Below are 15,288 nucleotides of genomic sequence, written 5' to 3'. Positions count from 1 at the left end.
CTGTTTCAAGACCTTGGTCCATGTCTACAGGAGGGTTGATTTGAGGAGATAGGGACAGACAGGCCTCAGCCTCGCCAACCAAAGCAAACCGCCAGCAAGTGCCTCTGGATTGGCAGCTGTGGGGCTTGTGCTCAGAGGGCAGGATTTGGCCCTGAAGTTTCCAGTAGTTTACCCCTATTTGAAGAAGTGTATGGGCTTGGAGTGGGCTGGGTGGAAAGTCATTAGGGCTGGGAGAGGAACTTCTTGAAGGATACATATAATTAACTCTAAAGCAGCTTAGAGCTGGAGTGCCCATTATGGGATGTCGCAGTAGAGGATCCCTTCTGCAAATGTATTTTTAAGGTTTTAAACTTTGTAAACCACCCAGAGAGCTTTGGCAATTGGATGGTATAGAAATATAATGAAATTAAGTGAAACATTCTGCCCTTTAATTTAAAGAGTTTTCAGGGCAGATTACACCAAGGTAATTTTAAAACTGAAAACAGTTGAACAGAAATCGATTAACAAGTAAAGCAGGTGCATACACTGGTAGCATTAACAATTTCATGGTATGTTTTTCTCTCTTATTGTTAAACGTGGTTTACCAAATGGAATGTGGGTGGTGGTTTGTGTTAGATTGCACCTATGTTTTGGGAAAGACAGTTTGGCTTAAACCTGTCTGGGTTTTTTTCTTTTCTTTTTTAAGAGTTTCATGCTGCTTAAAGGGAAGGGAAACCCAGATGTTAGGCTGTCTTGAAAATAGAGAGGCGGTGTTTTGTGGAGGAATTGTGTTGATTTATACTTTAGGACAGTTAATAGGGTTGCAGCTTAGATATCACTTACTGTCTACTGCTGGGTGGCAATATATTCAACTGCAGCACCTTTTGGTGTGCATATACATGCCATCAGCTATGAGTACTTTAGCTCCTCCTATATTGCTGGATGATATTCTGGAGGTGACGGGCTCGACCTTGGGGGAGCTGGGGGTGGCGATGGCCAACAGGAAGCTCTGGCGTGGGCTGGTCCATGAAGTCACGAAGAGTCGGAAGCGACTGACGGAATAAACAACAACAACAAACATATTGCTGGGGGAATTAATTGGTTCTTTACAGAAAGTGAAGCCTACAACGGTTGTTTCTAAACGTCTTTTGGAATGTAGTAAAATGGATGTTCAGAACATTAGAGAGGAATGGAATAGGGAATTAGAATACCCTGTGCACCCTGATCAGTGGCCAGTTGCCTTAGCTTCCATATGTACTATTTCTGTAGATTTAAAAATCAGGCTGATCCAACAAAAATTGATGTTCCATGGACACTAGAGTGGCTTGTTAAGAAGAAGCTGGCTCGCTCTGCTAGATGTTCAGTTTATTGCTTGCTGGCAATGTAATATGGACAGTGACTTGTTGAGGCATAGGATGTGGGCATGCCCTATTGTGGCTTCTTTTTCACTGGAAATCATTGTATAAATTTTGTTCTTGAAAAAGCTGTGCAACTGTAAGGACTCTCGAAGTCCACTTTTGCTGTCAGTCTGTTAATCCTCACATGATGAGAATATAGTTTACAAGCACATGAACAGTCGCAAAAAGATTCATACTACAAGCCTGGAAAGAAACACTCACCTCCTATCATCCAGTGGTCTGAAGATCTTACTGCTCTTGCTTCATTTGAGTGTATATCCTATAGTTGTCAGTTTTGTATGGATGATTATTTAGATATATGAACTGCTTATATTAACATATATATTTGAAACAGATGTGTAGGATCCTTTTTCCTTTTTTCTTCTGTTTTTATTACTATGAAATGTTATTGTGAATGGATTTTCTTTTTTGCGCTATTTTTTGTTGTCATAATAGTTGTTCCCCCTCCCCTCTTTTTCCCTTTCTGGTATAATTGAAAGTTGGCTTTGGTATAAATCTGGTATAACTGATTCTTTTTTAAAGAAGTAAAGAACTTAGGCTGGTTCAGACAATATACATCAGCGTTTCAAACATTTATCTCAAGCCTTATGCTTCTCTGGTGTTCCAGATAAGAGGTTAGTTTGGATTAACCTTCCCAACCCTGTGCCCTCCAGATGTTTTGCACTACAACTCCCAGAATTGCTGACCATTGGCCATGCTGGCTGGGGCTGATGAAACTTGAAGTCCACAACACCTGGAGGGCACCAGGTTGGGAAAGGCTGATTTGGCATATTCAAGGACTTTCAGGCTTGAGTTAACAATAATAGAGACTGGTACATGTCAAATGAATGGCCTTTGCTGTCGGGTTAGGGTTGCAGTCTTGTGCACGCTTACTTGGAAGTAAGCCCCATCGAAGGAAGCATGACTTTGGGCTGCTCAAATCTGTACCATTTGGGGGATGTTTACTGATAAGGGCATTCCTTGTGGATGTAAAAAGCAGCAGAACTCCCCCATTTCATTGACTGCAAGAAGGTCTAACAAACCAGAGGATCAAGTTTTTAGCTTTTTACCGCATCCAGTTTAAGCTGCAAATCTCCCTAAAAATTGTTAAGAACTTGGAGCTTTCAGAATTTGGGACAAGATGCTCAGCAGGGCCATCATTATTCAGCATCTGTCAGGTTTTCAAAAAAAAAAAAAAAGTCTTAGGGGCGCAATCCAATGCTTGTTTAGACAGAAAAAACAGTCCTACAACTCCCAGCATTCCCCAGCCAGCATAGCTTTAGACATAGTTTCTGTCTAAACATGCATAGGATTGCACGCAAATAGCAGCAGAAGGAGCTAGTTGCAAAGCATGTCCTTCTAGTTACATCTGTTACGCCAAACATCTTTTTGGCTCAGTTGCTGCTTGGGAGCTCAAGGGTGGTAATAGGAAGTTCCCTCTCTGGTCTGTCCTTTCTTCTCCAGCCTGGATCTTTGGCAGCAGTTGTAGTCTGGACTTGGGAGTGAAAAAGAAAGAAATTATTTGTTTGTCCTTTTTGGGACCATGAGCTGCCACAGGAAGTCATGCGGGGGTTGAGGGCAGAGGTTCACCCCAGCATTAGCACAAGGTTGCCAGTTCCATTGGCAACGGCATTTCCATTGGCTCTTCTGGCCTGGGGGCGGTGGTGATAGGCTATGTGCTTGGGGGGGGGCGGAGCTTTCATGCGATTGTTTACACACGTTCTGGTTTTTGTGGCGCTTGCTGTCAGATAGCAGCAGCTTGCTTTGCAGCGGCAGGAGCCTTCTGACGTCTTCTTTGCATAGTGCTTGCTTTTGAACAAAAAAATTCAGAGGATTCCTGCAATCACAGGAGATTTTGATGGCTTGCAATGTGGCATGCGTGGCCAGGGTGGTATGTTCATGCGCACGCATGCCACATTAAAATAAACTCCTACAGCTGTGCAGTCCAAATTTTGTTTTGAGCACAGGCGAATTCTGCAACCAGTACAAATTACTCAGCTTTGCATAATTTATCTTGCTTTGTGCAGTTTATTTGTTAGTTTTTATACTGCACTTCCTGTATATTTTTGCTCACCATGGTGAGCGGGCTGCCGCCTCTGGTGAATTCCTCTCATCCTTGGAGCTGCGGAGCCAAGCCAGCAAGGGGAGGGGCAGGAGCCTTGCCAAGGACAGCCAAAGAGTGTGAAACGCCTGGTGTGTACTGTTTTTGCATAACTTAATCCAGGTTTGCTAGTCGTGGGAGGGGCCCAGGGGAAATGTGAACAGCTAAGCAGGTCACTAGAGCCCTACCCCCAGTTACTGGAAATTTTATTCCTTTCTATTTTCTGAGATTGCCTGTGCATGTCAAGCATATTATGGCAATCATGAGGACTAGCAATTTTCTCCTTTTCAAAAAAGAAAAGAGTTCAGATTTTTCAGAAACTGATCTTTGCACCCATTACTACATTTGGGGGGAGGGGGCTCTCCAGCAACTGTCCCCAACCTGGTGCTCTCCAGATGTGTTGGACTGCAACTCCCATTGCCCCCAGCCAGCATGACCATTGGTTATTGTCCAACACATCTGGAGTTGTTGTAGCCCAAGGCTGTCTGGAGGGCACCAGGTTGGGGAAGGCTGATATAAATAAAGCGCCCCTTGTCCACGTAGAACACGCATCTTCTGCCTGCCCTCTCGCCTGTGACTGCCAAAAGACAGAGGGGAGCGCCCTGCTCACCTTCCAGGGGAAATACAACTGCGTCTCCAAAGTGTCGATGAAAAAAGAACTCCAGCTGGAATTTAACATTGCCCTGGAACGTAACAGATTAACCACGGCATTGTGCAATCCTCGTCAGCCTGGGCGGCGGCCTGCCTGCAGAGCTTCTGAGCGCTGTGGTTTCAAGGAGACTATTAGGGGAGGGAGCAGTCCCAGCCACAGAATACAGGCATTGTCAAAATTGTGTGTCATCACACTGCTAGGGACAGTTGAACTGCGCCCCCCCCAACCCCACACCCACATGCATCCCATCCCATGAACATAGGCCAAGATAGTAGTTGCTGGCTGGAGGAGAGAAGAGGAGAAACAGCATGTCAGGGGAACTCTAGCATACACCAACTAAATGTCTCCAAGCACATTTGGGCTTCCGGATTCAAAATGCATTCTGTGTAGTTGTATGTTTTGGGAATGTTCTGTGGCACAGGTGCACAATCCAGGATTTGGCATCCTGCGAAAAATCGGCTTCCCTTTTTCCAAAAAGGGAAAGTGAGTTTCCAGTCCTCATGAGTGCAGGGAACACTTGGGAAATATGAGGGGAATACCTATCCCAGATGCTTCTCTGTACTTCACACCCTCACAGAATTGCCTCCGACTCCTTTGGTGGAACCCTGGGCAATATTACTCTGTGAGGGAGCTAGAGAGAGCAAACAGGTTACTCCCCCTCAATAATTATTCTGGGTGCTGTCTTAAAAGTAGGAATGGATGAGTATATCGATTTCAGTTTCTCTCAATTCCCAGTTTTTCTGGTCTCAATTTCATTGTGCACAAACCTCAAGAATTTCTTAAAGTCCACATAAAAATTAAAGTCTGCATTTTGTGTGCATTTCTCCTAATATTTGCATTTTTGTACACCGTTTTGCCTAATGTATACATTTTTGCAGGCTATTTTTCCAGCATAATGCAATTTGAATGTTATTTTCACTAACGTATGCATTTTTGTCTGCACTTTCCCCTAATACATGTACTTTTTGTACACCTCTTTTTGATTGGAGAACTGTTTTGCAAAATTCAGAGAAGTGCGAATTTAAGGAGAACCAAGTTTCAGTTCACATATAGTTTTGAAAGTGCGAAATTGGGTAAATTAGCATTGAAATGTGAATGAAATTACTGAAATGAAATTACCCATTACTGCTTGAAGCTCCTAGGATTTGTACAAGGAGTGGGGGAAGCCATGACAGGTAGTCTGGTATACTTTTGTAGTTGAACTTTGTCCTTTCTATGCCCCTGTCAAGTTCAGGCTGATGACTGTGCAGCAGTTCAGTCTAGACTAGAGATGCCTGAGGCTTTTGTCCAGTTCACAATTCAAAGCTAACCAACCCTATCCACAACTCCTGGATTAATGTGTGGATAGGAACTCCGTTTTCCTTCAGATTTTGCATTTCTCCGATGCAGTTCTCGACTCAAAAATCATTGCACATTGTGTATTTTAGGATAAAGCAATTTAGAATTGTGTATTTTGTGAGAAAATACATTAAAATGTTAATTTAAACACATTTTTTGCGGATTCAAGATATCTCTCTGATTTAATGCGTAAATGGGACAGAATGAAGATGACTGAAAATATGCGAAACGAATATGGCCCAGTAATAGACAGATCCATCAGTCCCTAATCCAGAACAATCCACTGGTACTTTTGGCCCCATCCCTTTTGCCTTTGGCCTCACCCTCACAATGTGGCCCCCAAGAGCTTCTCCAAAATGGAATTCAGCCTGAAAGAGGTTCGATATTCCTGCACTGTTGGGTCAGGACCCACCTGCCACTCTTGTCCTGGCCCGAGTCTCACACCAGCATTGTTTTCTTGTTCGTTTCTTTTAAAGAGAAGAAGCAAAGCAGAAAAAGATGATCAGATGCAAAGAAGAGCCAAGTTCCTTCATCTTTCATAGCTGTGTAGAAGTTGATGTTTTTGCAGGTGTGGCTTTTATGCACCTGCATGAGAAGATGCATCTGCCAAAATTCTCTCGCCTGTGTCACTACTAAAAACATAGGACTTCTGCTCACCTTTGCTGTTCAAGAACATAAGAAGATCCTTGCTGGAACAGACCAAAGGCCTCTAGTCCAGCATTCTGATTGCATGGTGGCCAACTGATACCATAATGGGAAGATCGCAAGGAGGACAGGAGTGCCATAGCACCCTCCTGCTCGTGTCCCCAACCAATCCGTATACAGAGGCATACTGCCTCCGATGCTGGAGGTAATCTACAGCCATCAAGACCAGTAGCCACTGATAGCTTTATCCTCCATGAAAATTTAGGTCAACCTAAAGAGAGAGAGGCAGAAAGGGGACATACGGTGCAGCAGTTTGGGATGGAGGGTGGGATCAAACATTGTGAGTAGATTTCCATTTGCCCAGTGGAGCTTTCCTGCCCCCTTGTCCTTCCTGTATCCCCCAAATTTGCTCCAGAGAGTCCTCTAACCTTCTCAAGCAGATTTGGGGTGAGCTGCAGGGGAAGGGGTAATTGCTTTCCCTCCCCATTCTGCCGATGGAAACCGTTCTGTTTATAGGAGGCACTAATTTGATACAGCCCTGTAGTATAAAACATTGGTCCTGATTTTGAAAAGGTTGAGGACTAGTTACCTTGGATATTTTGGAGTGGAAAACAACTCTGGTTTGTTTTGGACAGTTGCTGACCATGCTTGGGCTTGGATCTTGGAAGTCTTTTGCTTTCAGGAGGGCCAGTTGCCCCCCGGGCCCATATCCCAGCTATGGCTGGGCATCTTTGATCTGTCAGGAGGGCCAGACATACGTGCATCTGTACTTCCCACTGTAAGTGGTGACAGATTAAACTTTATTTTTCTGTGCAGGCCACAAATACTCTCCACTTTAAATCTGGGTAGCAAATGTTTATGCAGGGCCTGCAAAATCTTGTCTCACGTGATACATCAACACTGGAGACTTCTGCTTTTCTTCCTTATGGCGTGGTGTGCGAGTATCTCGCCTCTATCCTGCTGATTCCTTCTCGTCTCTGTCAAAGTTAATTAGAGTTGTTGTAGGAAGAGGTGCTTGGCTCAGTTGCTGTTTTTGTGGCCATGGTTGGCTGTGTGGGCTCGGTGCCAGCCAATGGTCATGACCTTCAGTTAAACCAGAAAGTTAGAAGTGGGACGAGGAGGGCAACTTTGGTTGGCCACTGTGTTTGTTTGCTCTGTTCTAAGCTAGCCTTCTGCAACGTGGTGCCCATGACATCTGCCAGACTACAGCCCCATAAGCCCCACAGCCACTGTGGCCAATGACTGGGGATTATGGGAGTTGTAGTCCAAAACATCTAGTTGGCGTCATGTTGTGGAAGGCTGCTGTGGAGCAACAGAAAACAAATCTGCTCCATCTTCTGGATGGCAGCCTTTCTGATATTTGGAGACCACTAGCATGTCTCACTTTAATTTTCTATTCAGCAGGCTAAATGTCCCCAGATTTTTCACCCGTTCTTCATAGGACCTGGCTTCCAGCCCCCTCATCATCCTGGTCTCTCTTCTCTGGATGCGCTCCAGTAAATGTCCTTCTTGAAATGTGGTGCCCAGAACTGGACACACTACTCCCATCTGCAGTGTGACCAGATCAGGCTAGAGTGACTTCCTGTGACCTTGCTTCTGTTAGCGTGGCCCAAGAATGCATTTGCTTCCTTAGCAGCCATGTTGCAGTGCTGCCTCATGTTCAGATTGTGGTCTGCTACAACACCTGGTTCCTTTTCTCACATACAGCTGCCAAGCCAGGTATCCCCATCCTATTCTCGTGGCTAATTATTATTATTTTTGGTATGGAAATGTAAGCCCTTACATTTATCTCTGTTGGATTTCATCTTGTGAGTCTGGGCCCAGTGTTCAACATGTCCTCTCCCCCCCTTTGTCCTGCAGAAAACTGTCAGAGAAGGCGGGGATTGACGAGGTCATGGCAGCCGCGGTCCTCACCAGCCTGTCCACCAGCCCTGTCGTGCTTAACAACCCACCCAACAGTTTCAGCACAGGTATGGAAAAGGGCAGGGCTGGGGAATCTGAGATGAGAGAGGCCTGCTGTTTGATCAAGGAGCGCCAGTGGAGTCAGCAGCTGCCAAAGAAATTACTGGGCCACCACAGCTCATCGAGGGCCCTGCACTCAAAAGAGGCTTTACATGAAAGCATTTCTGGCCCTCGCATATGTGATTTTTGGCCAACTGCCAAACCACTGCGCTCATGTGCCTGATAGAAAACTTGTGCTGCAATAAATATGTTAGTTTTTAAGGTGCCACGAGATTCTTTGAAGCATCTGATAGGAAGCTAGTATAGGAAGTACGTCTGACTATTTGTCCCTCTAGACCAGGGGTGGGGATTTGGCCCTGGGGCCAAATCCGGCCCTCCTGTTGCCCCAGATGGCCACGCCCCTTTTACCCCCACAACCAATCATTTGGTGATTTCCCGGGTTTTGTGCCACCCGCCCCCCCCATTCTAAAACATTGAAATGCCTCTCCCCCAAGGCTGAGCGACTGGCAGTCAGAGCTTTAAGCTAAAATAGCCTGATATTTTGTTAACCTTCCCCCCTTTGCCTTTGGCCGCACCCACCACTGGAATGCAGCCCCCGAGAGCTTCTCCAAAATTAAATTTGGCCCTTGGGCTGAAAGAGCTTCTCCAGCCCCGCTCTAGATCCTGGGCCAATATTGCCTACTCTGGCAGTGCTCCAGGGTCTGGGCAGAGAAGGGACTTTCTTCTCACCAGCTGCCTGATCCGTTTTTAACAGGAGGTGCCAGGTGTTGAAGCTGCGACCTACCGCATGCAAAGCATGTGCTCCAGTGGTCTTATGGTCCCTGGTAAAAGAGCCTTTTGCACAGTGTTGCAGTTTACAGAACAGGGGGGGGCTCTCTCACCTGAACTTCTCCTGTAAGGGCAGCTCCTCTTCATGAAAATGGACGCCACAGTACATTGCTTAGCCTTTAAGGGAGCCGCAGCTGGAGCCAGCTGATGAGACATTGCTGTGTGCACTGTGCAACTGCTGGTTCGAGTCCCCAGAGGGGCTCATTTTGCCAAAGGGAACAGGGGAGGTTAGGAGAGGGGGCTTAAGAATATAAGAGCCCTGGTGCTGGATCAGACCAAGGATCCATCCAGTCCAGCATTCAGTTCACACAGTGGCCAACTGGCTGCGTGCAGGAAACCCACAAGCAGGACATGAGTGCAACAGCACCCTCCCACCCATGTTCCCCAGCAACTGGTGTACATAGGCTCACTGCCTCTGGTACTGGAGGTAGCACATAACCATCAGGACTAGTAGCCATTGATAGCCTTCTCCAGGAATTGTCTAACCCCCTTTTAAAGCCATCCCAGTTGGGGGCCATCACCAAGTCTTGTGGCCTTAATGGGTTAATGACAAAGCAGAAGTTTTGGCTGTAGGAGATCCCAGCTTCAATCCCTGGTATCTCCAGTTAAAAAAAAGTCCGGGGAGCAAATGGTGAGAGAGACTGTACTCTCTGGGGAGCCGTCGCCAGTCAGAGCAGGCCATACTGGGCTTTATAGTCTGACAACACAAGGCAGATACATGCATATATAATAGTCACTGTGCACTGGTTTCTGGTTGGCTGTTAGTTTCATTCATTTATTTATATTATTTACAGGCTGCCCTATAACCAAAAATTCTCTGGGGGGCTCACAAAATAAAAATAAGTTAAAAATCCATCAATACAACAACATTAAAACAACACCAAATAGGATCAAAAACAGATGAAAGGAAACAGAGACCAGAGGTAAAACAGTGTTAAAAGCTACAACATGATTTAAAAGCCTTTGGGGAAAATAGAGTGCGTTCCAAGCAGACCTCTCCGGGGAGCGCACTCTGCAACCAGGCAGCCGCTGCTGAAAAGGCCACTGCCAGATTTCACTTGGTGGGGGCACTCGAAGGGTCCCAGGTGAAGACCTTGGGGTCCAGAGAGGTACCTGTGGAAAGAGGTGATCCCAGATTCTGAGGTCCTAAACTGTGAAGGGCCTTAAAGGCCCAAGCCAGCACTTTGAGTTGGACTTGCAATCTGGCTGGGAGCCAGAGAAGACCAGAGAGCCCTGGTGTAGTATGTTGGTAATGCCCAGTCCTGTGTATTCTGCGACAACCGTTTTCCGCGGCAGCCCCATCTGCAGCGTGTTGTGGCTGTCCACCGTACAATTGTGCCGGCTTACCCTTTGCCCTCAGAGTGAGCTGAGAGGCGGTTGATGCGTTCATGTTGCCAGCCAAATGAGTGCTCTGGTGATTTTCTTCCTTGGCAGAAACGAGCTGCGATGTGTGGAAGGAAGGTCCGGCCATGTCCTCCAGCTGCAGCAGCAGCAACAACAGTGGTGACTGGAGCTGGGACCCCCCGAGCGACCTCTCCACCCCCTCCACGCCATCCCCCCCACTCTCCACAGACGTCGCCACAAGTTTCCTTTCTTCCCTACAGTCAGACCCTGAGGAGACTGAAGCGACTCACTTCCTGTTTGGCGATCCCATCCCCAGGAAGAGGAAGGTGAGAGAGGGTGAGGGCTGGGGAAACAGGTCAGCCTCATGCAGCAAAAACGGGCCGGTGGAGCATCTTCCCTTCTGATCTTGGTTGGCTGTAGCCTTCCAAGTCACCAGCTAGGCAGCAGCTCTGAGTTAGCCAGATTATGACCTACGGAAGGCAGATCTCTGTCTGGGCTTTAGCACTTCAGGTCTCAGGCTGCGTTGCCCCTCCATAGCAAGGAATGAAAATAAAAATTCCCCGCAAATAGAAGGTGTGCTAGGAGCAAGGTGAAATTAGAATCCTTCTCTTTGACGTGGTACTTTTCTGTTTGCAGCCGGGGTTCTGCAGCTTGTGGCCCTCCAGAGGTTTGGGCATACAACTTCCACCATCCCTCACTATTGACTATGCTGGCTGAGGTTGATGGGAGTTGTAGGCCAAAATATCTGGAGGGCCACAAGCTGCGTTCATGTATGGAAGGGCATTTCATTATGCGAGTGGTGCAGCCAAAACAAGTTTACCAGCCCTAGTGAAAACGAGGCTTAAATCTGACTGGGCTGCGCTGCTTAGAACCAGGAAGGTGTTGCTCAGTCACTTCCAGCACATGGACTCACATTCCCAGTCCAGGAGCTGCTCAAAGCAGCTTCCACAGTAACTCCCGCTGGCCTTGCCAGATAGCTCTGATGCTGCTGCCGCTCTGCTTTTATACAGCTGTAGTCCCGCCCATATCTGGCTCCTCCTATGGGAGTCCAGCAGGGGTGGGTCCAGTGCTTGCTTTGTCAGCTGCTGCATTAACCCTTTGTGGAGCATGTTCCTGAGCCCTTGAGCTTATGAATTGCATGCCATCAGAGCTCTGTTTGGTGTGGCGGCGGCAGCTTGACTCTTTTGCTCCAGTGGGGTGAGTGGAGGCAGCCGTTTGTGTGTGAGAGCATCTTTGTCTTCTCCTTCCTCCCAAGACAGTCAGGGCAGCATACAAGGTTCGTCTCTCCCGCAACCACCCATTTTATTCTCACAGAAACCCTGTGATGTAGGTAGGGGGAAGGGCAAGTGGCCATCCAAAGGTTGTCTTTGGTCTCCCCAGTCCTAGTCGGACCCCCAACTGCGATGCCATCCTGGCTCTGTGTATCCGAGATCTTCCTGGAACCCGTCCTTGTTAGTTTTTTTCTTGTTCCATGATTTTTTTTAAATTTTGAAATGAAGTTAAAAAACATTAAAGGCTACAAAAAAGTACGTTAATAATATACCAAGATCATTAAAGAAATAAGGAAACTCACCCATAACTCATCACTGATACGTTTGCCAGGTGACAGTAAAGACATCTTTAAGTTGTTGATTTCTGTAGTGCCTTCAACAGGCTTTGGTCTGATGGAAGCAAAGGGATGGGTCCGTGCCCCAAAGAGCTTATAGTCTAAACTTGTAAGGGATGTGCCACACTCTGTTGCCCTGCAACCTTGCACCTGGCAACTCTCAAAACTCAGGCATACCAGAGTCAACCCGCAGCGGATAACAATCGGCCTTTCTGTGACTCTGAATGTCTCTGATTTGGCGGCCGGCGGCCTTTTAGCTCACCCACTCCAGGGGTGGATTTCTGGTCCCTGGGACAGGGCGCGAGTGAGTTGAACTGTGAGCCTTGAAGCTGTACCTTCTCCCATTACAGAACTCTACCAAGGTGATGTTCAAGTGCTTATGGAAGAACTGTGGGAAGGTGCTGAGCAGTTCCTCCGGGATGCAGAAGCACATCCGGACCATCCACCTGGGGTAGGTTGGCCTCGTGGTCATTCATGGCAGGTCTGTATTCCATCGCAGGCCCGGACAGGTTGGGTTTGCAGAGATGGCCGGAGAGGAACTATTGTCCTATTTAAATATTAAAAACCCATTTTTGACGAAGGGGAAGGGGGGATAAGGAGGGGAAAGTGTGGCTTGAAATCATACACTTGGATAGGCGAGCAATACAAAGTATACTAGCATCATCTTCAGTGCAACTGGAGAGTAAGTCCAGAGGCACTCCTTGAAAGGGCAGGAGAGAGGCATGGGCACTCGCAGTTAGAGACCTCTTGGTTAGCCCTGGTCTGAGGCCTTGGATACAGCTTGGCCTCCATTGTCCATAGCCTGGTAATCTTCAGGTTGGACTACTGTAACGTGCTACAGGTTGGGCCTGCCTCTGTTTGGAAGCCGATACTCAGCCTTTCTCTTCTACCCTCCAGATGCGTTGGACCACAGTTGTGGCCACATTGGCTGGGAATTGTGGGAGTTGTAGTCTGACACATCTGGAGGGCACCAGGTTGGAGAAAGGCTGCTGTCGTTCATGCAGAATGTGGCGGCTGGGCTACTGTGTGGCTGTGCCATGATTGTCTTGTGACTGCGCTGTGCCAGTTGCCCTGGCTGCCTGTCGGTTTCCAGGCTGCCCAGTTCAAGGTGCTGTTCGTAACCTTTTAAAGCCCTTCATGGCTTGGGACCAGGGCACTGGAAGGGGACTGCCTGCCTCCCTGTGTCCCTACCGGTACACTCAGTGGAGGCAGGTGGCTATCAGAGAGAGCGTTCTCAGTGGTGGCACACCTGTTGCAGAACTCTTCCCCGCAGACAGGGTTGCCTGACGTTTTATCTTGTTGCCTTTTTTGCGCCAGGCAAAGATCACTTTATTTTCATACATTAGGGAACAGACTTTGCAATCCTTGGCATCTCCAGTGAAAAGGAACCAAGACCTCTCAGAGATGCTGCCGATCAGACAGTGTGGTGCTTGTGGACACCAGTCCACTCCCAGAAACCTTCCTTGGTGTCCACCGTGGCACCCTACACCTCCCAGGTGTTAGGATTTTTTAATTAACACAATTTCTTGCTAGCAGTAGGGATCGCTTCAAAGCAAAGGGAGGGTCTCCAGCTGCTGCCATCATCTTTTCCGAAGAATACCTCTGGGCTACATGGTGGGGCTCAGAGACATTCTTTGGAAATGAAGATGCTGAGTGGCTATGGCAGCCATTTTGTGGTGGTGCCCAGGGCAGATTATTGATTTGCCAAATGTGCCCACGGGCCCAAAAATGTTCCCTACCCTTGGACTAGACCATGGGCAAGCAACGTGGTGCCTGCGCGTACCAATGTGGCCCTGTAAACCTTTTGTGGCGCCCACCAAGGTCAATATATATATATATATATATATATGCAAATCTAGTATACCTCAATGGCAGGATCATTAAGCTGTGAGTTGGGCTTCTATGAAAAACTATTAAACATTAGCTTGAAATGTTTCTACCCTTAAAGGCAGCCTAAAACAACTTTAATTAAAAAGTAAAAACCAGTATGATACTAGAAGGGAAAGACTAGCTGCATCTCCCCCCGCCCCTTTTACATTTTTCTTCCCACCTGCTCATTCTCTCCCCCCCCCCATTCTTTTTACCATAACCAGGATTGGCCCATTGGAAACCCCCACCCCCAACAGCTTGTTATAACTTCCATCCTGCCTGGTGTGGGGTTTTTGTTTAGTTTTTTTATGCAGCCCCTAACCTAGCTGCTGCTGGTAAGCCCTTTCTCTGATGCCCTTTCTTTGCTTGTGCCAGACGGAAGGCTGACCTGGATCAGAGCGACGGGGAGGAAGATTTCTATTACACCGAGCTGGACGTCAACGTGGACTCCCTGACAGATGGTCTGTCCAGCCTGACTCCCGTCTCCCCTACCTCTTCTGTGCCCCCTGCCTTCCCCATCCTGGAGGAGGTCCCACAGACCCCACCAGTTCCATTCAAGCCAGAGGTCTCTGTGGTGTCTCATCTGAGCCCATCCACGCCCATGACCATCCTGAGCCAGTCAGCACCCACGAGCCTGTGCCACATCCAAACTGACCATGCCTACCAGGTGGGTTCCCAGATCTGCAGCACTGCTGGTAGTTTAGTGGGTGGGGCCTGAATAGCAGAGTAATGCTTACCAAATGAGGCTGTCGCCAGAGCTCCAAGTCAGATCAGAACCAGGAGCTTCTGTGTCATCCCCCTGTCCCGCCCCAGAAAGACCGCACGAGCCCAAACCAATCTGAGGACTTCCACTGTTTTTCAGCTAAGGCCTTTGCTTTGATTTTCAGGCGTCGGGTCCTGCCGGCGTGCTGGCGGATCTGACTGCTCCATCCACTGGAATGGAAATCAGCATATCTTGGCAGCAGCCAGCCCTTTTCCCACCACCTCTTCCCCCCGTCCTTTTTAAAAGCCCCACGGTAAGTAACAGGAGACCACCACGCTCCTCTCCTCCCTTTCAGGAGGAGGCGGCTGGCTAGAGAGAGCAACTGATGTGAGCGCTGGACATCAGATCTTCCACTTAAAAGCTGGCAGCCTGTCGGTAAAAGCCGGCATTGCGAGTCCATGTTTGTCTCTATAGCCAGGCCGCTGCCACCGCTGCAGCCACCACCCTCCCTTCACTGGGGTAGTAGAGCTGCTCCTCTGGTATCTTAACCTACGGCGAAGCTCCCTCTTCATGCACTGTGTCCTGCCTCCTTTCCTCCAGGGCTGCCTAACTCCCATCCGGCCTGCTGATATAGGAGAGAAGCGTCCACAGGTCCCCCCCACGCCCATTGCCAAAGGACATCCATTAGTGCCCTCTTCCGTGCCAAAGCCTGCAACAGGCACGAGGTGAGTTGGCCCATTAAGTCTTTCCCCTTGCTTGCTCCCCGATCCTTCCTTGAAACAGGAGCGCCCGGGATCGGACCCGGGACCTTCTGCATGCGTGTGCTCTCCCGGAGCTGTGACTCCTCCCCTCGCAGACCGGCTA

The 15,288-nt window shown here is 48.1% G+C and overlaps 1 protein-coding gene across 1 annotated transcript in view; it reads left to right on the top strand.

Annotated features, from left to right (window-relative positions):
• Positions 1–15,288, top strand: part of SLC2A4RG (SLC2A4 regulator) — a 36,468-nt gene that overhangs the window by 16,262 nt on the left and 4,918 nt on the right. The window contains exons 3-8 of the mRNA XM_084854427.1: positions 7,973–8,082; positions 10,337–10,572; positions 12,203–12,303; positions 14,097–14,388; positions 14,609–14,737; positions 15,025–15,149. Coding sequence (XP_084710553.1) covers positions 7,973–8,082; positions 10,337–10,572; positions 12,203–12,303; positions 14,097–14,388; positions 14,609–14,737; positions 15,025–15,149 — 993 coding nt within the window. The remainder of the gene's footprint in view (positions 1–7,972; positions 8,083–10,336; positions 10,573–12,202; positions 12,304–14,096; positions 14,389–14,608; positions 14,738–15,024; positions 15,150–15,288) is intronic.

Source organism: Heloderma suspectum, chromosome 4, assembly GCF_057233095.1.
Source record: "Heloderma suspectum isolate Gila_16-S chromosome 4, 16-S_ref, whole genome shotgun sequence".
Lineage (NCBI taxonomy): Eukaryota > Metazoa > Chordata > Lepidosauria > Squamata > Helodermatidae > Heloderma > Heloderma suspectum.
This window is presented reverse-complemented; position numbering and strand designations above follow the sequence as displayed.